Here is a 27,402-nt window from a genome sequence, read left to right on the forward strand (position 1 = left end):
GGAACTAATAGTCTCTCTGCATCTGGCTTTCATTCTAAAGAGGATGTGTGTTTTGGATTAAATTGACATTGATTCCTCTGTTTTTCCTAAGTCTCCCCAAATCCTTTCGTGCCCGGATGGCGAGATAGAATGGTGATTAAGTCTGCTCCTTTCCCCTCACCTCTGCTGTGACAGTTACAAAGGATTCCTCTCCGCGTTGGTGAGAATAGAGACTCTAAATTATACAGTGAATGGCGTGTGTGTGTGTGGCGCGTGATGGTTGCATTGCTTCCACCTTTCTGAGCTCCTGACATGTCTCCAATGGGGTTTAGGCCATAGCAGAGGCAGTAGCGTGAGGTCTGTACGCTCCGATGCTTTTGCTATCATTACCCTGCCAACAACGTCCAATTACAAGGAGGAGTTGTATGGCGCGTGTGGCCGGGTTCAAAACAATGGAGACATCAACCAGGGGTGAGAGAGCAGTGGCCGAAACAACAGGAGATGATGAGGCGTACAGGTGATACTCGATCTGATGGAGAAAGGGAGAGCGAGGGAGGGCGAGACGGAGACGGAGACGGAGGGGAGTCCAGTCTGACCGCTTAATCATAACAGTTAAGTCGGTTATAGCTGTACGGAGCTTATCTGCTGCAGGGCAAATTTAGAAAACTTTGTGTTATGTTTGAGCTTTTGGATATTTCATCAGTTAATCATTTATTTACGGAGTTCTGCTACTGCGTTTTGAGGTACTGTAGTATTTAATTGCAATGGAAGCGTACATCTGCAGGGTCAGTCCAATCTTGAATATTACTGCTTTGTAAAAACGCACAATGTAACTTGGAGGGTCTGTAGGTGTAGTCTCTGCTTGTTTTTATGGTGATGTGTTATTGCTTTGTCTGGGATATTCCACAGTAAGTACATTAAACTCGTCAATTTTTTGGGCCGCCAGTTGTGTCCTTAGGCAAGACCCACATTGTCTAGTATGAAAGTGGTGTGAGCGTGAGAGTTGGTGGTAGTCGGAGCGGTCGATGGCGCAGATTGGTAGCCTCACTTACGTTAATTTCTGGCTACAAAAAAAATAGCTTTCAACCCCCGGGTATGCAGTGAATGAAGAACCAAATTGTAAAGCTACTTTGAGCATCTGGAAAAGCGCCATAAAGACTAATGCATTATGTTATCCTAATAGCATAGTTGCCCAAGTCATATTGGAACGCTTTTGGAAAACAAGAAAAAACACATTTTTTAGCAACATTGTAAAGTTAGGCAGATATCACAATTTGGCCAAAAACAAAATGACCTTTTCAATTATACTTTTAGGCTAACAGTTATTAATCTCTATGGAAACAAGCAGATAATGCCACTAGGCCAAGTTACAGGTCAGATCTGTGGAAAGGTGACAATGTTTTTCAAGGTATTTCTTTAACAGTATAAACACCTATAACTGAATAACTGTGAGACAGATAAGTTAATGCCATACAGTGGAACATTTCAGTTAAAGCAATATCATCTTCATAGAGACAAATAGGTGATGAACTCTTCACAAGAAAAGTTACATAACATTCCAATATGGCATGTTAGTCATATTGTCATATCAATATAATATGATTTGATTTGATTTGATTTGGATCCCTATTAGCTGATGTCCGTGACACCAGCTACTCTTCCTGGGGTCCACATATAACACAGAACAACAACAAATAGGACAAGTACAAACAAAACAGTTACATAAAGATAAAAAAAATAAAATAAAAAATCGTAATAGTATTCATTACTGATTAATAATTGCGAAGGGGTAATTCTTCACTTCTTTTTTAAACCTTGATTTGTTATTAGCTGCAGTAAAGAGAAGAGAAAAGGAGTTCCACTCAACCATGGCTCTGTACATCACTGTACACTGACCCGATTTTGTTCTAGTTCGTGGGACAGTGGAGAGACGTCTGGTAGCATGTCGAGTAAGGTAGGCATGTGTGCCAAAGCTGAACATTATTTGACTGTGTAAGCCCTGAGGAAGCTTTGACACCATTATGTTCCTCACAAAAACCAGTGGTGAGGCCTTCAACCTCTCCTCAACCTATAACCAATGAAGACTGGCATGCATATTGTTCACATTTGATCTTAATGTACCCCCTAGGGCAAGATGAGCAGCTTTATTCTTAGCTAGTTGAAGTTTTCCAAGCTAATTTTTAGTTGGACTTGACCACATCATTGAGCAGTAATCCAAGTGTGATAATACCAGAGTTTGCAGGACTTGTTTCATTAAAGGTGGTGTTAAGACTGTGGAACATCTCTTAATAACAGATCTGTTCCTTCCCATTTTTCCATGTTTATAATATAATAAATGGTAAGCTTGTATAAAAGTGATATTGAATTTATAAGCAGAAATTACATTCAGGGAGTGAGAAGTTACATAAGGAAGATTTTAAGGGGCAGTGTGTAACTTTTTTGGTTGGAGGATCCATCACCTGCTTGTTTCTATGGATATGGCTTTGCTCTGTCTGGATTGTTCCACAGTATGACATTAAACAGCTCTTCTTTACATTTATTCAATTATAGATGGTTTTACATCTCATAAATACCTTGAACAACCGGTATTCTGACTGTGCGGGGTTGAGCCTCCACAGATCTGACCTATAACAAACCATGAGCATACAGTAGTTATATATATCTATAGTTGGTTAAACCCCTATTCCCAAATCTCATTAAATCTTAATTAATTTTAGCAAATGTATTAACAGTATAACAAGCTTATTCCTTGTGAAATTAAACTGTAAAAACCCTAACTTCTGATTTCATTGGGTGCTCTGGAGAAGGGCCTTATATCCCAGCCTGCAAAAGCTATCTGAGTCTGCACTCTTCACTTAGCCACCCATGTTCTTTTGATTTGTATTGACCAACACTGATTTAGTTTGTATTGATTTACTAGAGCACAATTCCCAGCACAATCTATAGGGAAATGAATGCCCTTTTACTTTACCCTTCCCCAAAGATGCCACATCATATCAAACACAAACAGCAATATTGTTAGTGCCTTTGAAATGGAGTTTTCAACATCTCGACTAAGAAAAGGTTAGAGCCAGTTACCGCTGTTTTGAATTGGCTTTTAGATATAATTGTTTTATCATTTGCCGATCAAACTGTGCTGAATAGGTACTCAGGCAAAAGTGCACATGTAGCCATGTTTTTAAAGTTGAGTAATCAAAAACAAATCCTCGGTTTGGTGAATTATTGACCAGGTTTTTCATGTGGAAAAGTAGTAATTAAAAAGTCATGACTGTATACAGGGAGTGCCGTAACTGTGGCCAAAAAGTATTCCTGTGTGATTTACTACAACATTCACAAAGGCACTGACACAACCTTGCAATGCTTAAGCATCCGTGTTCAGGGATCAAAGCAAATCACTGATCTTGTACTAAAGATAAAAACTAAAAGAGTTTCAATAAAACATTTTTCTGACCTCTTCTGGCTGAAGGTAGTCTCTCTTGGAGCAATGATATTACAGTTTTTGACTAAATTCTGTGTTAATTTAGCCATAGACGTTATTCAGTTATAAAGGATTAGTTGCTACAGCTGTAGTGATCCTTAAAGAGAAGGTATTTTAATTCTGTGGGGTATTAACTGCTAACACATAACATAGTTACATCACCATGCTACCTTTTGTTGTTTTGAAAATCTCATGTTATGCCATTGACATGCATTGACGGTTTTATTTTTGACGCTCTGAGTCTCAACTCCCTTTGCTCTCTGCATTAAGTCACTCTCCATAAGGAGGGTTCAAATTAGTCAGATTCATCAGCCGGTTTCACTTTGTGGAAACTGTCTGACATTAGGATTAATTCGTTCAACGGTAGGAGGGTACTTTTTTATTTAACCAATCGATGTTATTTGGTCGTGACGTATGTAATGCGCTAGAAGGCTCAGTGGTGTAATTGCCGGCACAACAGCAAACAAAGCAGAGTGTGAATATGTCTGTCAATGATCAATGGCATTTCTGTGAGATGATCTTGCGAATTAAAGGTACAATAAAAAATGCAAAGTTTGCATTTGACAAAAGAAGTCCAAAGGAGGATAGCGTATGCAGTCTGCTATCGCAACTTGGGTTGGTCCAGCTCTTTGCTCTTTGGCCGGTGCGTGGTCTCCAACTTCCGGGGTTCTTGCAAACCGTCTAGTGTATTTGGATTCCTGACCTAGTTGCTAGAGAGAAATGAAATTGAGCGGAGGCACTAGGTGGCACCAGCCTGGCTTGGTTCAAACAGGGTCTGAGAGAGTTTTGCTAAAATACTCACACATGCATGGATGCATTTAAAAACTCTTCAGACATGTTTTTGATGAGGGAACAACATTATAACATGGACAGATCTACAGATGGATTTTGCTTAATACCCCTACTTTAAAGGACCTGTACCTGACCTGCCTATACCTATCTATTGGATAAAACTGGACTGAATGATGTTGCATATGCATAAAAATATTTGATGAGGCCCATATAGAAGAAACTACCATAGACACATTTTGTCCAATCAAGTGTTAGATGAAAACTATGTAGAAACAACTGCTAATGACTATCCCAGAGAGCTGCTGCTTCTTCTGTCATGGTTCACCACAAGATTGAGAGAAGAGACAGTCCTTCATTTTCAAAATCTGGTTCATGGCCTTTAAAAACACTTCTAATTGTTATTTTCCATTGGTTAGAAGTTTCACTGAAATGACCGATCTTAAATGAGACATGTCAACTGTAGCACCTTAACTGTGTTTTGATTGAGACAGTGATTATGGAGTGTGGAAAATGACACTGGCTGTAATTTTATATCTGGCACTCCCAACCTCAACAGTCTTTTAAAATAAATTCTTCCTCTGATTTTATGGACCATGCCTCTTCAATTTATCTCGTTTTTCTCTTGGCAAATAAGTCCGTTTGCAGAGGTTGAGAATTTTGAGAGTTCACCAACCAGATCACTGAACTACTATCAAGTACAGACCATTGCTGTGTTCCTATGCTCACTTCAGCCCTTTTGCCCACCTCAGCTTGAAGGGCATCTGGGTTAATTATCTGACAAATTTGTTTGCAACTAAATGAATAAACACAGCATAAGAGAAACAAACTTGGACCGAACAACCTTACCTACTCCAACAGTGCTGGTTTAAACTTTACCTCCTTTGACTTCTTTGCGGTAAGTGCATTTGTTCTGCTATAATGCTCTAATGTAATGTGTGCTGTTGTCACATAAGATTTGGGCAGACTCTGCAGTGCAGAGAGAGTGAGCTAAAGTGATAAGTGTAAAACCAGATTTGCTCTTTGCTGCGTTGGCCATACAAACACTTTGCTGCTGTCACAATCGCTCTGTCCCGCTTCATCCAGCTGAGCCCATTGGCAGCGCTGTGGGAAAAGTCAGGCCTGGAGTCCCCCTCACACCTCTCCATCCAGAGCCTGCTCCTCTGCTGTGTGTTGAGGACTTCCACACCTAATTCACTTTCATTTGTCTCAGATGAAAGAATGCCACAATATGTAAAGTTTCTGCTGGAGGGTCTGCTACCTGCTTGTTTTCATGGAAACTTTATTGCTTAGTGATAGGTCCATCTATCCAAGATAGATCTAGGCAAAGCATGTCCTTAAAACTATTTTCAAACTATGCCAATTCAACAGAAATGTGTTCAAATATGTCTATAAATGTATTAGTTGAGGTAAAAAGTTTACAGACAAATTATCCACTCAAAAGTGTAGAAATGCCTAGCCTAGCCAGCAAGACAATTTTTGTGCATTCACAAACTTTTGAGAATCCGTGGTATTCCGCTCTGGCTGAAGTGTTTGCTTGTGTTAAATCTGTCCAATCACACCGCAACATTGTGGTACTTTTTTCTTTGAGCAGAAATACAGACTATTTTATTTTTAAAAACATGCAGAGGAAAGCACGTTGTGCATTTGAGCCGGGAAAGAAGTTTGTTCTTTTCTCACTGCTGGATTTAACAAAATTTGTGATTTGATTTCTTTGTTCTTTTGTTGTGACGCTTCCATCAGTCAAGTATTTGTTTGTTCGATTATTGTTTTTTATTTTGAATTAAAGTTAGTTACTTTATTTGAACATTTTAAGATGAGCTCTTTTTGGAACATTCATATTATAAACAATAAACTTGAGATTCAAATTTTGTATGTGATCAAACCAACACTCGGGGTGTTATCCATATATCCACACAGGTGGACAGTTGAGTCCACACTAGTCTGATTTGTGTAGAAGTAACACTCACATTTTGTAGCTGATTTGCGACTGACAGGCTCTGGTAAACATACATGTTTGCTGACAGGATATGTTGGACACAGAGGAGCTGGCAGTTAACACACAGGAAGAGCTGGAACTAATAAGAGCTTCAAAGTGTATGAGTCTGCACACTGTCAATCGTGTCTGTCATTCTGGAGATGAAAGAAAAACACTCATCAAATGTGCTCAAAATATCCCAACAATAAACTTCACAGAATGTTTTTGTAAGCTATTACTGGGTTTCAAATGACATCACAGTCTTTCATATCCTGTTAAACGGACGGAGAGGCCTTTGTTAATTTGAGGATTTTGTAGTACAATAATAATGGCTCTTATGTTATACACCAGTCCTCCTGACCACTGGTGATAACATATTCTATTACCTGAAATAGGGACGGAAAATAGCCTATATGACTGTTAATATCGTAACCAGAGAAGTTTTTAATATATCAGTGGTATCTGTGTCCGATATAGTAAATTTAATCCGTTTTAGGAGATTGTGTAGTTTTTTTTCAAAGTTGCTCCACTCTTTTTGCCCCTCTGGCGTTCCCAGTGTGTCCTCATTGCATCAGGATAAAAATATAACAAGATTTTACATGGATTCTATTTTAACTACTACTAAAATCTTACTTCAATTTGGTGATTCCAGGGATGAGACCATGCAGATGATTCTAGTAAAGGTGTATGGAGTTTAAAACCATAGTTGAGTTCTTCCTGTATTACCACAGGACATCATAAGTGGGAACAGAGTATTTACAGTTTGAGAGAAGAACAAAACACAACTCCAGGTAACAACATTAGAACATGGATCAGAAAATAGTGCACCAATCTTGTTATTGATATTTGCCACAACATCATAGCATCACAGGTATCAGTATTGCTAAGAACAAAATCTTGCCATCCATTAAATTTAGCCATAGAGGATTATCCAGTTCAGCTTTTGTATTGGATGCTACCCCAAGTTCAGTTAAAAGAAGAAAGTATACTAAATATATACCACATCATTATGCAAATCTAATCACTGCTGTGTGGCACTTGTTTTGACAGCTTCTGCAGTTTATCAACATCCAGCCGCTTAGTGTGGGAATTATTAGTATATTGCACACTACAATTACAGTTTTATCAACAGATATGTCCTCTTAGGGTTATTTGTTAGGTCTCTTTCGTCTTCATTTTCTTGTTTTTTTTGCTGTCACACATATTTTCAACTGTGCCTTATTTATATAAATGAACATTCTCACTGATATTATACCATTTACATTTCAACTTTTTACAATAATAATAACACCACAGTAGAAATTTAAAGAAAAACACTAATGACTTAGCTGTACAATAAGTATATGTCTGAAAGGCAACATTTTTCAGATGTTTTTATCCTAAACACGAGGCTTCTTAAAGGTGCATTGCGCAACTTTTTTTGTGGAAAGTCCGTTACCTGTCTAAGCTGATCTATAAATAGGGCAGCTAAAATAATAATAGAGTCCATAGTTGTTAGGTAGATAGGTTAGGTTTTAATCTCTACCATGGAACGCTTGGTCTAGAACCCCTACGCGGCATGGTTTAGTCCTGGTTAAATCCTGGTTTTGACCCTCATTTTAGTCCTGATTTTAGTCCTGGTTTAGTCCTGGTTTAGTGCTGGTTTAGACCTGTTTTAGCCTTGATTTTACTCCTGGTTTAATCCTGGTTAAATCCTGGATTTGACCCTGGTTTTAGTCCTGGTTTTAGTCCTGATTTTAGTCCTGGTTTAGTCCTGGTTTACTGCGGGTTTAGACCTGTTTTAGTCCTGGTTTTAGCCCTGGATTTAGCCCTGGTTTTAGTCCTGATTTTAGTCCTGGTTTTGGTCCTGGTTTTAGTCCTGATTTTAGTCCTGATTTTAGTCCTGATTTTAGTCCTGGCTTAGTCCTGGCTTAGTCCTGGCTTAGTCCTGGTTTAGCCCTGGTTTAGCCCTGGTTTAGTGCTGGTTTAGACCTGTTTTAGTCCTGATTTTAGTCCTGGCTTAGTCCTGGCTTAGTCCTGGCTTAGTCCTGGTTTAGTCCTGGTTTAGTGCTGGTTTAGACCTGTTTTAGTCCCGGTTTTAGCCCTGATTTTAGTCCTGATTTTAGTCCTGGTTTTAGTCCTGATTTTAGTCCTGGTTTAGTGCTGGTTTAGTGCTGGTTTAGACCTGTTTTGGTCCCAGTTTTAGCCCTGATTTTAGTCCTGATTTTAGTCCTGATTTTAGCCCTGGTTAAGTCCTGGTTTAGTGCTGGTTTAGACCTGTTTTAGTCCCGGTTTTAGCCCTGATTTTAGTCCTGATTTTAGTCCTGGTTTTAGCCCTGATTTTAGTCCTGGTTTTAGTCCTGTTTTTAGTCCAGATTTTAGTCCTGGTTTAGTCCTGGTTTAGTGCTGGTTTAGACCTTTTTTGTCCTGGTTTTAGCCCTGATTTTAGTCCTGGTTTAATCCTGGTTTAGTGAAGACACAATCCACGCAGCGTATTCAAGGCAACAAAGGTGACGCTCCAAACTATGAGTAGTTGTCAGAATGGCGACATAAGTTTACACGGATAATTACCGATATCAATACTGCTGCCGATGTGTACAAATGTGGACTGTTGTTTTTTCTTCACATGTGTGTCGCGCCTCCCCAGTGTGAAAACCACTGTTATAGACAAAATGATAACATCTCCACGAAGACAAGCAGGCGACTGACCCTCCACCAGAAAAGTTTTACAATGCACCTTTAAGCTTTTCTTACTGAGAGTTTAGTCTTTCTTTTCTTGTATTTGGCTTTTTGCCATGGACACAACTAATCTGAATACTTAACCAGTGCTGTGTTTAACCAGAGGTGTTTTCTTATTACCATCCATGCTTTCGCTGAACAGATTAAGACTGTGTAAATAGTTCACTGGTTTGCAGAAAGCACAATCCATAGAGACGCTCCTGTCAGCTCACACACAAACATGGATTGACACGTCTGGGGCAGCTAATAGAGATTGACCGATATGTTCCCATTGTTTAGACTCTAGAGAAACCAATGGCGATAAGCTCTGCCGATATATAGGAACGGTTTAGATCATTTTTCGCCAAATTATGTCATGTTAGTTTACGGGGGCCCTTTTTTAAACAGAAACCTTTAAGAGAGCAGTGTAGTCACGTATTGTGCCGGTATCGCTTCACAATAAAGTGTCAAAAAGTGTTTTGTGTGTACTCTTGTGTGTACTCGGGCAGCTCTCGCATCTAATCTAGCTGTACATACTGTATATTATGCAATGATGGAAAATTTTAATGGTTACTTTCAATGATTTTAGCTCAAATGGACAATATAGTAGGGCTGTGCAAAAATATCGGAATATCAATCTATTGTAATACTGTATTGAACTCCTGTATTATATATTTTTAGCAATTTTTATGTGACCACACTCGAGTTTGCCGCTTATTTAGTGGAAGGATATTTGTTTTTGCAATACACTTCACATATTCACTGTTTTGATGATTAAAATAGATGTATTTCATATTAACTTTGCACAAGTCATTTTTTTTAACAAAGAAATATTGTTCCTAAAATGTAATTGGTTCAGTTTTGGGACATTCATCATGGTATATTTTAGTGTTGCATGAAAGGGTTGTCAAAGCATTTTTCTTGTCGATGCAGATGGGTAAAACAAGCTTTAATCCTGTTTGAGTTTATCAGCGACGTCCGAGTCTGTTTAGCATCTGAATGTACTGAGTGTGTGTTTAGCTTTGCACAAGGGTAAAGGCTCCATATATATTCTGTAGCTGCTGTGGCCCCTGCTCACTCTCCCAGCCTCCTAATCTGCTGTTTGAACCGCCAGCCTTCATCTCCCAGAGTGAAAACCCAAGACAGGGGCTTTTAACCTGATTAGCCAGACTATTTTGCCCAGTCTTCTTCTCCAGAGGATCACTCTCTGGAGAATGGACATCCTATATATTCCTTCTATGTTGTGCCAGAAGGACCACGCATTCAATTGGCTTTGGTGACCAGCTTTGCCAAAAATAACAATTTGGGTTGAATTAGTTTGGAAACATGACCTAGTTGGGTTTTGTATTTACCAGTTATTTTATTTTTTTTTTAGGATTTTTGTTTTCATGTTTTATATGTCTTATCATTTTGCAGATTCAGTTCACTATAAACAGGCCTATTGGACATCAGTATTTGAGAGACCACTGAAATATTAAAGCCCCTTCGTCTAACTTTTTAGCTGAAGAAATGCCCCAAAAAACTGAGTTGTTTTTTTTTTTTTTTTTTTGGTTGCTTTTCTTGCACTGGAAGTTTAGACTATGTTTACACTGAAATGAATCACTGTATCACCGTATCAGACACGATCTGCATCCAGACACGTCGTTTCTGTGTCTGCAGGCCTTCCCTATCCACACAGCTTTGAGCATATGTGTTTACATTTTACAGAAATGAAACTTAAAACCCCATGGCTAATTTGCATAAACTGAGCGCTCACAAAACAGCTCGCTATTGTGCACTGATGTGGTTCAGCTTGTGTCGGACAAAAGGACATGAATCAATGGAATATATGTGTTCTTTCTGTGACAGAGGGGTGTTCTGCTGATGGTGAGTCTGTTCTGTGCTTCTATCGCATTGGACATGGTTCATATTAAACTTTTCAGAGATTATATGTCTGCAGGTTGTATGCATAGACTGTATATATGAATGGACATATATTGTAGCCTCTTAGCATTTTGCCGGTGAATTACTTTGTGACGCATAGACCTACATCAGCGTATCAACGTTTTCAGGCATCCACACAGTGCCGGATCAGATTCATACTCAGATGAATTTGTGGAAGCTAGCGGCACCAGATCGTTCCGTCTCTGGAGCCGTTTTCCATCGACTTAGAGTGGATGAACACTGCATCCGCAATGAAAACGACTCGAATACGTACTAGTGTGTATGGGGCCTTAGAAAAACCATCCATCCTCACTGGCAATTGGCTTGCATCTCCACAAACCTGACTGTTCCACCTTATGATGTCATGTAGTGAGGGTGTATGGAGTTTAAAAACACTTAATACTACACTTACCACATGACATCACAAGGGGGAACAGAGCTTTTTCCATCTGAGAGAACATGTGTGAATGAAACAAAACAACTCCAGGCATGTTTTTGATGAGATTATAACATAGATCAGAACATAGCATAATATGGGCCCTTTCACATTTTCTGTAAGCCTATATACTGCGATGGAAAACTGTCCACAGCTCATTTGGAGGAGTAAAAGAATCGGCATATTGAATCTTGATATTTCAGGACCTAGTTGAGTCCTTTCTGTTTAACATGCATGCGTGGGGGGTAGCGTGTTTCTGGCTGGAGTTTTGGAGGGCAGACTTTATCACAGGGAGCTGAAGGTTTATCAGTAAAGGTGCAGATGCAGGGGGCTGACTGAGCTCAAAGCCAGCCTCACTATGGCCTCTGCAGCTGCTGTGATGGAGAGATGAGAGCTCAGAGTGTGAAGGGGAGCTGGTTCACATGATGATCTGTTCACATGACAACTCAAATGTTCACTTTGACTCAGGCTGGGTTCTGCTCTCCTGCTTTTTCGACCGAGTTCACACACTGGTTTCTGCTCATTGCAATATTATTCATTTTTTTAGCACACGTTTAAAAAATATATATCTTCAGTTGTTTAATTATGTGAGGAAGCTGGCCAAAGTGGTCAAATTTCATTCTTGCTTTCACCATGGATTTGTGGAAGAATGAAAAATTACATATTTACAAAAAATAACTGTGCTTAAATAAAGTCAAAAGCAACAGAAATTAACAAAACAAAGTTAAAACCACGTGTACACAGCAACACTGGAGGTGAACTCCAGACAGGCTCAATTGTGCCGAATTTATAGTCCCCCCACACACAAGAATGGGTCAGTGCAACAAACCCAGGTTAGCTCTTCTAGCCACTTTACGTGTTTCGAAAGTGTGCTGCTTACTTTCTTATGAGGGCCTAATTCCCTTTAAATAACAGTGCTCAAATAAACTAGAAACACTGAAATATGAAAATCAAACAAACTAAATCAATCAAACAAAAGAGAACTGAAACTGAGTCTCCCCTCCACATGGTTTGGCCCAAAACCTCCCCCAGAGACTACAAATATGGCCGACCAAGGGCACGCCCCTCTTTTGTCTCCAGACCATGTGGAGTAACAGGTAAGCTGGTAACCAAACGAACAGATATAACCAAATAAAATATATTTAAAGTAACTTGTGTATTGTGATTAACTTAACTAAACAAAGACTAAATAAAACAAACCTGGGATAGTAGTATTTAGCTGTTTAGTTGTAGTGTCCTTAGGCAAGACACTTCACCCACATTGCCTAGTATGAACGTGTTGTGTGCGTGAGTGATGGTGGTGATCGGTGGCGCCGATTGGCACGGCAGCCGCGCTTCAGTCAGTCTGCTGCAGGGCAGCTGTGGCTACAATAGTAGCTTACCACAACCAGGTGTGGAGAAAAAAGAATAATGAATCTGTAATGCTCTGTAAAGTGTCCTTGTGACATATGTCTGTGAAAAGTGCTATAGAAATAAAGACTTACTTATTGATAAACTCCATGCACCTTCACTAGAATCATTTGGATAATTTCAACCTTGAAACTGCCAGTCTCTACTGAACAAAACTACTGGTTCATGACATCACAAGGTGGAACAGAGCGTTTTGAGCTTTGGAGATGCAGACAGACTAATAAAGGGTTACTCAAACATGTGTGAATGAAACAACACAACTCTAGGTATGTTTTTGAGGAGGTAACATTATAACATAACATAACATTATAAAGTCTTTCAGTATTTACTCAATAAATTGTAGTAGAGTTGAATGGAAGAGGCATGACACAGGAGGGGTTCATTTACATTAAGACCTACCTACCTAAGACTTTGATAGTGTTGGCCAGTCTTGTGCAGTCCAGTCTGGTTATGCTTCTGTTGTAGGGAGTATTATAACTCTGATGACGTATGGCAAGATAACAAGGACTGAGCTGGCAGTGAGTTCCCTAGATACAACACAAAAATGGAATTTCTCAAACACTTATCAGAGTTAATGAATGCATATTGTGCTCTGTATCCCCCAAATATTTACCTCTGCTACAAACAACTACAAGTGAACAACAGAATGAACAGATGACTAAATCATAATTTATTTATTTGGGCTGACACCAATGATTATTTCAATAGAGGGCTTCTAAAATATATTTCTCTTTTGTATTCGAGACTTTGTATAAATGTTTAATGTTTAATCAGATAAGACGAAGAAATATGCCAAATAAAGCCCTCTTGATAGATTTCCAAACAAACAAAATCATAAAATGTTTCAAGTTCATTTTGGGACTGGCACTTGGCACTGTTTACAAACTGTTTACAGCGCACAGCATTTGTCAGACTGTGTTCATAGTCCAGATAACAATGATTGATTATTTCATTAATTATTCCAATTAGTCACGATAAATACCCTCATTACTGTGTACTGAGAATGCACATTGACCCACTATTTTACAAACAAAAGTTTCCCAAATTTTCCATAAAATACACGACCCTTGAACAGTTAAGTACCATATACTAATGAAAAAGACCAATATGCCATACAGACTCCTATACAACTACTATAATTAGAAGACTTTTTACATCGCATGAGTTGTGTGGTCCTCTGTGTCTTATATTTATTTTATTTTAATGTATTTTATTGGCTTTATTTATTTATTGTTATTCTGTGATTTTGCTCTTATTTTATTTGACTGGTTTTATTATTTTAAGACTAATGATTAAATCTGAGCATTTATTTTATCATTTTATTATTGTTGTTATGTATTTGTGCAGCACTTTGGAAACTATTTGTGAAATGTGCTATAGAAATAAAGTGGATTAGATTGGATTGGACAAGACGACTTCATTTTCCATACAAAATAATGATCCTTTTTCTTATAGTAACATGTGGTATTAAAGGTGCACTAACTTTTGGGTGGGGTTTGTCACCTGCTTATTTCTATGGGCATGTCTTTGCTTTGCTTGGAATGTTCCCCAGTATGACATTAAACAGTTCTACTTACATTTATTCCATTTACAGGCTCAAAAATACCTAGAAAAACAAACATTCTGACTGTGAGCAGGGTTGCCACTTATGTAACTTGGGCTCCGTCCACACTAGTAGGTATTCGAGTAGTTTTTGTTGTGGATGCAGTGTTCGTCCACATTAATCCGATTGAAAACGACTCCAGAGACGGAATGATCTGGTGCAGCCAGCTCCCATGAATTCATCTGAGTACGGATCTGATCCGGCACCGTGTGGACGCCTGAAAATGCTAATAGACTGATGTAGGTCTATGCACCACGAAGTAATACACCGGCAAAACGCTAAAATATATGTCCATTCATATATGTGGTCTATGTGTATGACCTGCAGATGTATAATCTCTGAAAAGTTTAATATGAACCATCTCCAACATGATAGAACACAGGTGTCAAACATACGGCCCGGGGGCCAGTTCTGGCCCTCCAAGATCTTTAATCTGGCCCTCAGGCTGATTTTCTACAAAAATATTTTAATTATATTTTCTATTAAAATGTTGTAAATTTTCTGCGGTGCTGAGCATATCAGTGTCTCCAGCTTCTCTGTGCGTGGCCCCTCCCACCAGAGCAGCACAAATGAAGACTTGTCTCTTTCCAAACGCTCTTAAAGGACGATCGTTTTGACTGTTGACCGTGACACCCTCATCAGCAAAATGTCCAAAATGAGAAAAGTGGAGCAGAGTGCAGGATTTTCCAACAAAAATTTACTTATTCCTATTTACATACAAGTTAATGTTAAAACTTTGTGTTGAAATTACATTTTTCTTAAAGTTTCAGGTTGTTCATAATATTATAATATTTTGTAAAAGAAAGAGTTCATCAGTTAAAAAAGATTTCTGTGATAGATTTGTGTTTCTCTGGACAAATATTTGAACTTATTGCTGTTTTTGGGGTTTATATGTCATGAGTTTTCTGAACTGGCCCCTTTGGGATCAAAGTATGTTGGATACGGCCCCCGGACCAAAATGAGTTTGACACCCCTGTGATAGAAGCACAGAACAGACTCACCATTAGCAGACCACCCCTCTGTCACAGAAAGAACACATAATCCACTGAGTCGTGTCCTTTAGTCCGACAGAAACTGAACCGCATCAGCGCACAATAGCGAGCAGTTTCTGGAGTGCTCAGTTTATGCAAATTAGCCATATGTTTTAAGTTTCATTTCTGTAAAACGTAAACAAATATGCTCAAAACTGTGCGGATAAGAAAGGCTTGTGGACACAGAAACGACATGTCTGGACGCAAATCATTTCTGATACGGTGATCCGTTTCAGTATAAACATAGCCTTAGTCTGGTTTGGCCTCCGTGATGATAGAAAGGTTTAATGCCATACTGTGAAACACTGAGACAAAGCAAAAACATCTCCATGGAGAAAAGCATTTGACAGATCCTCCACCAGAATAGTTACACAGTTATAGTAGCTGCTCTAAAACTCTGTATTTATCTATTTATTTTTCAGTATAGATACCAGCGTTTGTGTTTCTATTATTGTGTCAACCCCGTGCATGAGACATGATTTAACAAGTGCGTGAATGGGCCGCCGACTTCTATTTGACTTGTATTATTTATGAACATGCCTGGTCAGCTTCAGGTACCTGCTCTTATGTTTATACTCTCTCCTCATCTCTGTGAAGAAAATAGGACAGAGCAAAGTGGAATTACCGTCTATCTGTCTGAGAATTCCCCCAATGGAAACCCAATCCTTGCCTTGTCCCGCTGCATAAATACACTGTAAATTAGTTTCGCATGATAGTTTATTAAAAAGATCTTTGTGTATACAGCGTCTTATTGATGTGCGGAGAAGATTTATGGATCGTATTCCCATTTGGGCTCTCGTCTCCTCCTGGGCTAAGGTGGGATTTACTGAGTCACCTCCAAAACTGTCACGCACACGAGCCAAAGAGCTGATACAAAACACGGCAAAAAGTGACAATGTGAAATAGCTTCCATTAGGAAAGAAAACAAAAATAGCACAAATGTAATAGCGATGCAATTTCATCGCTGTCGCCGTGGTGTTAAGTCTCGAGGGGGGGGGGACTTTTAGGTGTACAGCCGTTTAGAGGAGATAGAGAGAGCGCAGTCACATGGCTTCTTCATTCTGCAAAGTATGGAGATGGATAGGCTTGTTACCTCATCTCGTCTCCTTGTCTCCTTTCTCTTTCCTTGCCTGTCTTTTCTACTCGCCGCTTTGTTTCACCTCTTCTCTAAACTCTCAGCTCTTTCTTCGGTTTCTCTGTTTCCATCCTACGTTCTCTTCTCTTTCTCTTATTCTCTCCTCACTCCTCATCTCCTTGTTTCCTTCGTTTCTTCTAATCTTAATCTTAACTTTTTCTTTGTCTCTCCTTCCTTCCTTCTCTCCTCTCTCTCTCTCTTATTCTCTCTGTCTCTCCACTCCTCATCTCTCCTGGATTCCTACTTTTCTTCTAATCTCATCTCCTCTTTCCGGTTTCCTCTCTTCTTCTTTTTTTTTTTTGTCTTCTCTCTTCTCTCCTTCCTTCCTTCCTTCCTTCCTTCTCTCTTGTCTTTCTCTCTTATTCTCTGTATCTCTCCTCACTTCTTATTCCTACCTTCTTTTTCCTAAGCTCCTCTCTCTCTGTCTCTCTGTCTATCTTCTAATCTTGTCTCCTTTTTCTGGTCTCTTCTCTTCTTTTTCTTTGTCTTCTCTCCTTCCTTCCTTCCTTCCTTCCTTCTCTTCTCTCTCTCTTATTCTCTCTATCTCTCTTCATCCCTACCTTCTTTCTCCTAAGCTCCTCTGTTCTTTTTGGTCTCCTCTCTCTTCCCTCCTTCCTTCTCTCCCCTCTCTCTTTCTCTATTACTTTCTCGTCAGCTCCTCTACTTTCTCTCTCCTCGTCTGCCTCCTAACTCCTAATCTCCTCTTTCCTTTCTCCTTCTTTGGCTTCTCTTCTTCCTTCTCTTCTCTCTCTTATTCTCTCTATCTCTTCTCACTCCTCATCTCTCCTGGTTTCCTTCTTTTCTTCTAATCTCATCTCCTCTTTCCGGTTTCCTCTCTTCTTTTTCTTTATCTTCTCTCATCTCTCCTTCCTTCTCTCTCTCTCTCTCTCGCTCTTATTCTCTCCTTACTCCTCATCTCTCCCCTCTTTTTCTCTTTGTCTCCTATCTCCTAATCTCCTCTCTTCTTTTTGGTCTTCACTCTCTTCCTTCTGTGTTTTCTCTCTTCCCTCCTTCCTTCTCTCCCCTCTCTTTCTCTATTACTCTCTTTCTCACACATCAGCTTCTCTACTTTCTCTCTCCTTGTCTCCCTCCTTGTCTCCTAGCTCCTAATCTCTGCTTTCCTTTCTCCTTCTTTGTCTGCTCTTTTTCCTTTCTTCTCGTCTCTCTCTTAATCTCTCTGTCTCTTTCTTCACTCCTCATCTACTTTCTCTGTCCTTGTCTCCTCTCTCCTAATCTCCTTCTTTTATCTAACCATCTCTGTCCTCTCCTCTATTCTCTCATCAGTCCTTCCTTCTCTCCTTTTCTCCTCACTCCTCTTCTCTCTACTGTGTCTCTCATCTCTTTTTTTGCCTCCTCTTTTTCTCCCTCTTCTCCCACTCCTTCAATTTCTCATTTCTCCCAATTCCCTCTTTCCCTTCTCCACTCTCCTTCTTTGCCTCCTTGATCCCCTTTTCTCTCCTCTACTTTCTCTCTACTCGACTCCTTCTTGTCTCCTATCTCCTAATCTCCTCTCCTCTTTCTAGTCTCCTCCATCCTTCTCTCTTCTTTTTCCTTTTCTCTCTCTTTCTTATTTTCTCACTCCTCATCTCCTCTCTTTCTCCTCCTCCTTTCATTCTTTGACTTCTCTCTAACCCTCCGTACCGTTCCTCGCTCCTTCCTTCTCTCCCTCCCTCTACTATTTTATTTTCTTGTTTCCTCTGCTTTTTTTGTCTCCTCGCTCCCTCCTTGACCCCCTCTATCTTTCCTTGTCTCGTATTTTCTAATCTTATCTTTCCTTTCTCCTTCCTCTCCCCTAAATAAGGAAAATAGCCTCCGTTCTACCCCTTCTTTTCTCGCTTCACTCCTCCCTTCTCTCCTTTCAACACTCTTCACTCCTTCTCCCATCTACTTTGTCTCTCCTCTCCTAGTCTCCTTCGCTTTCTCCTTTCTCTATCCTGTTTTCTCCCCCTCTCTCATTGCTTTCTTTGTCTTTTTCTCACATTACTCCTTAGTTCTTTCCCCTCTCTCTCCTCATCTCATCTAGTCCTCATTTTCTCTCCTCTACTTTCTTCCTTTCCATCCTTGTCTCCTCTCCTTCTCTCCCTTCCTCCATTTCTCTCTCTCCTCTTTCCCTCCATGTCTAATCTCTCTTTCATTGCTCCCCACTCTCTCTTCTGTCTTCTTACTTGTCTCTTGTGTCTTTTTACCTCTATTGTCTCTCTTATTTGTCTAATCCCTCTCTTTCTTGCCCCCCCCCCCCCTTCCTTGCCCGCCTCGCTCTCTCCCCCTGTCTCCTCCCCTCCTCTCTCTTCATCTTTTTGGTCTCCTCTCTCCTTTCTTGCCTTCCTCTCTCCCTCTTTATTCTTCTCTTCTTCTTCTCTCTCTCTCTCTTCTTTTTGGTTTCCTCTTTCCTTCCTTGCCTTCCTCTCTCTCTCTTTTTATCCATCTCTTCTTCTCTCTCTCTCTCTCCTCTCCTCCCCTTCCTGCCCATTCTCTCCTCCTCCTCTCTCTTTCTCTCTCTCTCTCTCTCTCTCTCTCTCTCTACCTCCTTTTGGTCTCCTCTCTCCTCCCCATTCTGTCCATTTCCTCCTCCTCTCTCTCTCTCTCTCTCTCTTCCTCTACCTCTTTTTGGTCTCCTCTCTCCTTCCTTGCCTTCCTCTTTCTCTCTTTATCCTTCTCTTTCTCTTCTTCTCTCTCTCTCTCTCTTTTGGTTACCTCTCCCCTCCCCTTTTTCTCTCTCTCACTTCTTTTTGGTCTCCTCTCCTTCTTTGCTCCCCCCCTCTCCTTCTCTCTCTCTCTTCTTTTTGGTCTCCTCTCTCCTTCCTTGCCCTCCCTCCTCTCTCTCCCCCTCCCCTCCCCTCTCTCTCTCTCACTTCTTTTTGGTCTCCTTCTTTACCCCCCTCCTTCTCTCTCTCTTTCTCTCACTCTCTTCTTTTTGCTCTCCTCTCTCCTTCCTTGCCCTTCTTTTCCTTTCCCTCTCTTTTTTTTTTTTTTTTTTTTTTAATCTCCTCTCTCCGTCCTTGCTCGCCCCTGTCCCCCCCCTCCCCCTCCTCTGCTGAATTCCTCGGTGTTGCGGTTGACAGGCGCTCATCATCAGCAGGTACCGAAGCCCGGGAGGATCAGATTTCCTGCTCTCAGCCTCGTAGTGCTACATGTGCATTTTCACAGCTCTGCAGTGCATCACACAAGTATTCAGACAGATGTCCTAGTGCAGGTCAAACTCCCTCAGCTCTGGTGTGACCTCGGCAACGCTCCGGTGACTAATGAGGAACTGTAAGTCGCCCACATATATAACGAGGATGGCCTAATGAATCCATGACTAATTAAGGCTGTTAATTGTTACTGTTACTTGAGTCTGTTTAATCGACAACTCTACAGCCAATTCTCTTTAGATCGAGAAATGTGCTTGTTGAAAATCGCCCAGCCGTATAATCACGCTCCTGCTGAAAGGAAAATATACCGTAAATTCCGAACTATAATCCTTTACTTTTTTCTCACACGTTGAACCCTGCGGCGAATATACGGACGGATTCTTTGTTTGGCACATTCTCCGTTCATATATACGGTCTATGGTTTGGCGACACAGCGGGTACAGAGTGCAGAAAACGTTACTAACTGTGCAGTTCACACATGGATCTAGGGTTGCAACGCTAGCTAAAGACACTCAAATTGTTTATCGTTGTGTGATAAAATAAGTTATGATACTGATTGAACATTAGAGAGGAGGATACGTCTTACCCGTATGTGTAAATGATGAGAAAAAACGTCTCAAACTTCAGTAGCCGGACATCCGCTCATACCTGATTGATAAAACTAGCCCCGCCCCCGAGAGAGACTGAAATCTGCTGAAATCCTACAAGACTCTGACATGATAAAAACAGGACAGTGGCTCTTTCTGCAGGAGACATGCGCAGTAGTGCAAGGAGAGACGGGGGTGATGTGCCGAGGAACATTCTAGTTTGATTGTGTTGTGAACAGTTATTTTGCATGTATCGATATATCGCCCCCGATATATCGATATATCATATTTTACTAAATTATTTTGTTACAGCTACAGTTTTCTTGATTGTTTAGAGGAAGGAAGCTCTTTTATGCAACACATTTGACATATTCCGTTTTGATGATTAAAATGTTTGTGTTGTTATCGTCTCAACTACAGCTCAGGGTGCCAATTTTTGAAAAGAGGTGGGGTCCAATTATTGACTTTTTCAAATTACACTTATGCCCTCATATGCCTTATCTTTATTATTATTATTATTATTTTTACCTATTGTTTGTTTTTTTCCATTTTTCTTCTAGAAAGAGCGGAAAATTTAATTAAATGTATACATTGTGTGAAAGCCCTGTCTCAGAATTGATTTGTGACAATAAAAGTTACACTTAAAAAAAAAAAAAAAAAATATTATTATTATTATTTTATGTTTCATATTAGCTTTGCACAAGAAGTGGTTTAACAAAGACTTTTAGTATCACAACCATGATTTAACTTTTATTTTTTATTGAACCATATCGAATCGATTTGAAATATATCGAATCTAAAGCTCACTGTATTGAGGTATGTATCGTATCGTTGCCTACGTATCAAGGTCTGTATCGTATCGGCAACTTCTTAATGATACCCAGCCATTGTTAAAATTGTGTAATATGGGCCCTTTAAGACAAACTATTAAAAACATTATAAGGTTCATCATGGAATATGTCCCAAAACAGAAAGAAAACTAAGAGAGGGCAAATGGTCTTTCATTTTAATAATAAGTCAATACTGGACTTAACCTACAGTATGTGTGACTGTCTAAATAAATACATTGATTTAACCTGTATTTTTTGTCTTGTTCAGTTTGAGCCTGGTTTGGTCCTGGTTTAGTCCTGATCCGGCCTAGCACTGGAAGCCCATATTTAGTCCTGACTTGAACTTATTTTTGCTGCTGTATTTTGCCTCCACATCCACAGTAACCATATCTTTCTGACTAATTACCGGCTGTAAGTCTTAAACTCATGTATTTTCCTGTTTTTGTTTTTTTCAGATGTGGACGAGTGCTCGGAGGGGAACGGCGGCTGTCAGCAGATCTGTGTGAACATGATGGGCAGTTATGAGTGTCGCTGTAGAGAGGGCTTCCTCCTCAGTGACAACCAGCACACCTGCATCCAGAGGCCCAAAGGTCAGTCCCTGCACAGCAAGTGTAAGTCTGCTACCAGCGCAACATGTTTTCATCTCTACTTTATTCTCTTCAGTAGTACATAGTGTAGTTACTGCATGCAAATTGTTATTATTACTCTCAGTAGTTTATTGTGTATTAAAGTGGCTGTACCCAGTTATCTTCATGTAACTGAGAAAAAATAGTTTTGCCATAGCACAGATATAATGTAAAAGCAGCTCTGTATAAAAAAGTGGACAAAAGGAGTATGACTTCACCCATAGCTCCACTCAAATGAGGCTCATGAGGCTAACAGTTATAAGAGCAATTTCATTGAATATTTATGGACAAAATAACTGTGCAGAGTGGGTTTATGCGAACATTTTAAGACCAAAATGATGAGAGTCGCTACAGCCGTTACAGAGAGAAGGGTGACAATTTTTCAAAGTAAAGTCAACTGAAGCCAGAGTCGATGGAGCCGAAAGTGCCCCCATGCTCACTTCCTATTTGGCACGTGGCAGCTACCGGGTTAGCTTTGTCCATTTATATGTTCTGTCTATGGGTTAAAATAGACTAACGTGTACTATCTGACTGCGTGTAATTATTAACCAATTTATACTTTGCATTCCTGCCAAAAGTGTTTATAAACGCATTGGATGAACAATTAGGATTAGGAATGCATCAGGAAGGTGATAAATAAGTTTGGCCCATACTGCAAAACATTTTTAAACGAAGTAGTTCTGTTTTTCATGTTTTAAAAATCAGATACAGGAACTTTAAGAGCTGATATTACAATTGTAGTTGATCTTTTTGCAGTGCATCTAAAATGTTACCTGTGCCTATAATCTTGGGTGAGGTTCAAAAAGTTAATGCAAAATCTAAACACAAAAGTGAAGACATATCATTTTGTACCTCTGTTTTGCAGTTTCTATTCAGGTCATTGCATTAAACATCCCAATTTCGATAATATCTTGTAGATAAGCCATGGCTGCATTTTTGATTTGATCACAATTCATGCCCAAATTGTTTTATTTTGTCTGCAAGAGGTAGGTAAGTCTTCTTCTTGGAGGACTGTGTCAAGTTAGCCAGGATGGCGCCACCTAGTACCTCCGCTCAGTTTCATTGCTCTCCAGCGAATATGTCAGGACTCGGAATACACTAGGTGGTTTGCAAGAACCCTGAAGTTGTAGACCGTGCACCGGACAATCAGGGAAGAGCTGTGAAGCCATGACTGGGTCCCATTTGTGGTACAGCACAACGGTAAACAAAGCGGTCGAAATGGATGTAGACGAAGCCATACATTCTGTGTTGGCAACGATTGTAACAAAGAGAATGTTTGGTGAATTATATCAAGGGGAAAAATGTTATTGCCCTTCTTCCGATGGGATTTGGGAAAAGCTTAATATACCAGTTAGCCCAGATAGCAGTTCATTACATTCAACCAAATAGCAGCGATTGGTTAAATAAAAAAAACAAAAAACAAAAAAACAAAAAACAAAAAACCACCTACTGTCGAGCAAACTAATCCTAATGCTGCGAGGTCAGACAGTTTCCACAAAGTGAAACTGGCTGATGAATCAGGCTAGTATCAAGTAACAAAAGCTTTACAAAGGAGGGGACAAATGAATTAGGGGTGTGCAAAAATATCCAAATATCAGTGTATCTTAATACTAACTTTGGTGATACATTATCGTTATCATGGGCTGCTGTATCGATCACATCAGACATTTTTGTATCTTTTTCACTGTTTTGATGATTAAAATATGTCATTAACTTTGCACATGTAGTGGTTTAACAAATACATGTAGTTATTAAAATGTATTTGGTTCTTAAAAAACAGCAATGTATCACAGAGTATCATGCAATATATTTATTAATGCCTGCATCGTCGTATTATATTGTGAGGGAAAATGAATTGCTTGGAATACAAAAGAAGTGGTCTGTGATCGACTTTAACTCAAAAAGCACTTGGTTATGTAAGAATGCATGGATATCTGGCTTTGCAGTGTTAAGTATTTCCAATAGTCAGGACTTGAACAGTCGATAGAGTTTGTTGTGAGAAAAGCTCTGCTGCTTGCTGGTGGGGCTCCGTTGGCCTGTCTCGTTTCATCAGTCAGCAGCTTTAAAGGGATGGTGCGGCATTGTTAAAGGTGCTTGTAGGTACTTGGGGACGCATAACTTTTTATCCACATAAGGCATCTTCACTGTGTTTGTAGATGCGGATAGAAACAAAAGCATGTGATTTGTGCTGGAGGTACATGAAAGCAACTTAAAAAACAAACAAACAAGAAAAAAAAACCCTAGCAAGCCTGAATATTATAGCAGTACAGCTCAGAGCACAACACATCCTTTTAACTTTAGCAACGCAAATGGGCCAGTCACTTGTGTTCTTTGTGAACATTAGAGTTTATTCTCTGCTCAGTGAGAATTAACAAACAACATCTCCTCACCAGCATAATGGTTCAAGAGCCTGTACCAACGAAATCCGTCTTGCCCCAGTTCAGAAATATTGTATAAGCAGCTCTTTAGTTCAAAATAGGTCAGTGGCATGCTGTGTTCATCTAATGATAAAGCAATTGAAAGCAAGAGTTTAGAAATCTGTCTTGAAGTTGAAGTGTTTTGTGTGTATGCTGGAAGTCACAGTCAGCCCTCTGAGTGGACCTATATGGTTTAACTGAAACACATGTAATTAAGATGTGCACTCTCCAGGCCTGCAGAGTCTGACAATGTCTCTGTCTCTGCCATGTCTCTCTTCTCTGTTACACTCTTAAAATATGTCTGCTAACAATTATTTATTTGGTCACATTTTTATACAGCGCTTTTCCACCTTCAAGGCAACAAGGAACCACTCATCCATTCACACACCAGTGTATGCAGATTCTGGGGGTGAGGTGGGTGGGTTAAGTGTCTTGCCCAAGGACACAACAACAGTATTCATCTGTGAGAGCTGAAATCACGCCAGCCAACCTGTGGGTCAGTGGGTGTGGCTGCTCGACCCATGATGTTTATGTTGAGAGTGGATTTGAACCAGCCTGATTCATCAGACTGTTTCACTTCGTGGAAACCGTCAGACCTCGCAGTGTTAGGATTCGTTTTCTCGACCTTAGGTGGGTACTTTTTTCATTTAACCAACAGCTGCTATTTGGTCATAACGTATGTAATGCGCCGCTAACAGGGCTAACTGGTATATTAAGCTTTTTCCAAATCCCACAGGAAAAAGGGCAATAACATCTTTCCCTTTGACAAAATTCACCAAACATTCTCTTTGTTCTGGCTTTAAATCCTCGATCTTGGGGGTCGTTGCCCACACAGAATGTATGGCTCTTCACTGATTGGCTGCTGCCCAAACTTGCACTTCTGTTGTTTTTTTTACCTGACCTAGTTTCCGGAGAGAAATGAAATTGAGCAGAGGCACTAGGTGGCGCCAGCCTGGCTAGATTCAAACCGCCAACCTTCAGATCAGTGGACGAACGCTCTATCAACTGAGCTACTGTTGTCCTTTATTGGTTTTTGATGTTATTTATTGAACATCAACCACCATCTCCCTATATCAGCAATTATTGACAATCTGGAAGTGCACATTAGCTTACTAGTTGTTGTTCGTTTTACTCTGGTCTGGTCTTTCAGAGTTGGTTGGTCTCTCAGAATGCACATAGTAAGTGAGGATTAACTAGTTCTGTTTTTAAGTTTTTAAGTTAAGTCAAGTTGATAGTATTGCACAATTCATACACGCAGTCATTCAAAGTGCTTAGAATCACAATTTTCAAAAATCAGGTATAGTGCCTTTAACTCTGGTGCTGTAAATGGACCAATGACTTTTCTGTTCTTTGTGAAGTTTATTCTCCGGCTCAGTGAGAATTAACAAACAAAATCTCCTCACCAGCATGTTATAGTTATTGTAGACTTTATTGTCCATGAAATTTCTTGCTTGAATTTCACTTATCTTTCAATGCTTCTTTGCAGGCTGGTTTGTGTCAGTGAAACTCAATCAGCATGAGCAGAGCATGCAAAGTCCACAAATCAGCCTTACGTATCGGCCTAAAATATCGGAATACCGGTTGCACTGGATTCTAAACAATCAGTATCGGCACTGGAGGTGAAAAACTGGAAATGAATAGTTTTCAAATCCACAACCTTTGGATTCTGTTCCACTACTCAGTCAGAATTCAAGTAAATGTTCAACTGATAAAAATTCTCTGGGGTTGTGATGCAAACTGAAGGCACTGCTCTGTCTGAAGATCTGTTATTCAAAATCAAACTCCTAAACGGAACCATAAACGCTCACATTGATCACAGGCTCCTGAAAATGTGCTGTTTAAATCTGTCTTGCATCTTTTTTCTTGAGTTTTCAGACAGTCGTAAAACTTTTTTTGATGTGCATTGTGTTACCATGGCAACTCCTAAACATTCCACCATTTGAGATACACGCAGAACACCCCCAGTATGACGTTACTGCAAAGTGTAGGTGATACTTGGTTGCAGAGTTGTTAGTACAGATACTTGGCTTTTATTCTAGTAGGTACATTTCCACTGGTGGTTTGGAGAACTGCCTAACTACTTGTCTAAACAAAATTAAAGACACAATCGCGTTATACACAAGGTTCTATCACGAAACAATTTATCCTGGAAGTGTCTGACATCCAAAACTGCTGTGCATCTTCAAAAACTACAATCATCTGTGTATAAACTTGTAGCTGCTTTGAAAACCACTGCCTCTGTGACTAAGGAGGGTTAAATATTTGGCCGGTGATGCAGCGCTCGAGCCAATTATTCCTTATCAAAGCCTTTTAGAAGAGTTCATGACTTGTGCACTTCTAAGTCCTTTTGTAGCACAGGATGAGCCCCAACAAGCCACGATGAAAAGCCGAGCAGCGCAAGCATCTCCAGGTCTGAGGGGATAAAAGAAATCAGGGATAAATGCCTTTTTGTTTTCTTTGCACACTTTTAAATTGAACGAGCACGGAGCTTGGCAGCAGTCGGAGCTATGTGTGGATTGGAGTGCGCCTGAGGGGGACTGAGAGCAGAGAAAACAATTAAAGAGCAGGCCAGTGGCAGATACACCTCCTGTTTACGGAGCATTCCTGTGGGACGGAGGAGTGACAGTGAACGCACCACGGCCACAGAGCTATAGGCTTACTTCAGCGTCCAGAGGTTACACAGGCCAAGCGAGAGGGACAGAAGAAAATGAGCTGTCCGTGCATTTAGAAGAATAGTTTTACTGTTTTTTTTAAAAGTATTTAGTATAGTATAGTAATATAGTGTATTATGTAAAATTGACTTTTATAAGCTTCTGAACATGTTGTGACAGTGTTCCTTCATAATTGGCTTACTCAGAGTTGTTTTGTGATTGATTCTTGCGTGTTTGAGTAATCTTTTTGCACTTCATTCAAGGCATCTTTGTTTTGATAGTTCCTGTTTTCACCTACCCCAGTAATGTACTTACTCCATTCCTCAAAAATGTATTATTATTGCCATTGATTATTACTAGTATATACAGAAAAAAACATAATAGTGCATACTGAAAAACATAATAGTGCATACATGAAACAATGAATAATAATAGTAAGTCTCAGTATAAGTTATAATTAAATAAAAATAAAGGCATCTATTTAAAATAGGTTGCACCAGCCAAAAATGCGTAATGAAGAAGAAAAAACATATATACGTTGCACCGGACTATCAGTTGCACTTTTGGGGGGAAATTTATTTTATAATATCAGGGAACAGGAACTGACATTTCATCTTAAAAGACAAGTTATAGTTATAACAATAGAATAGAGAACAACAGGCTGAATAAGTGTCTGGTATGTAAACATAACCGTTATTCAG

At 39.8% G+C, this 27,402-nt stretch overlaps 1 protein-coding gene across 1 annotated transcript in view; it reads left to right on the forward strand.

Annotated features, from left to right (window-relative positions):
• Nucleotides 1–27,402, forward strand: part of scube3 (signal peptide, CUB domain, EGF-like 3) — a 203,535-nt gene that overhangs the window by 75,290 nt on the left and 100,843 nt on the right. Inside the window, exon 4 of the mRNA XM_055166159.1 lies at nt 21,463–21,618. Coding sequence (XP_055022134.1) covers nt 21,463–21,618 — 156 coding nt within the window. The remainder of the gene's footprint in view (nt 1–21,462; nt 21,619–27,402) is intronic.

The sequence above is a fragment of the Boleophthalmus pectinirostris genome, unplaced genomic scaffold (assembly GCF_026225935.1).
Source record: "Boleophthalmus pectinirostris isolate CB_2022bp ecotype Guang Dong unplaced genomic scaffold, ASM2622593v1 HiC_scaffold_8, whole genome shotgun sequence".
Taxonomy (NCBI): domain Eukaryota; kingdom Metazoa; phylum Chordata; class Actinopteri; order Gobiiformes; family Gobiidae; genus Boleophthalmus; species Boleophthalmus pectinirostris.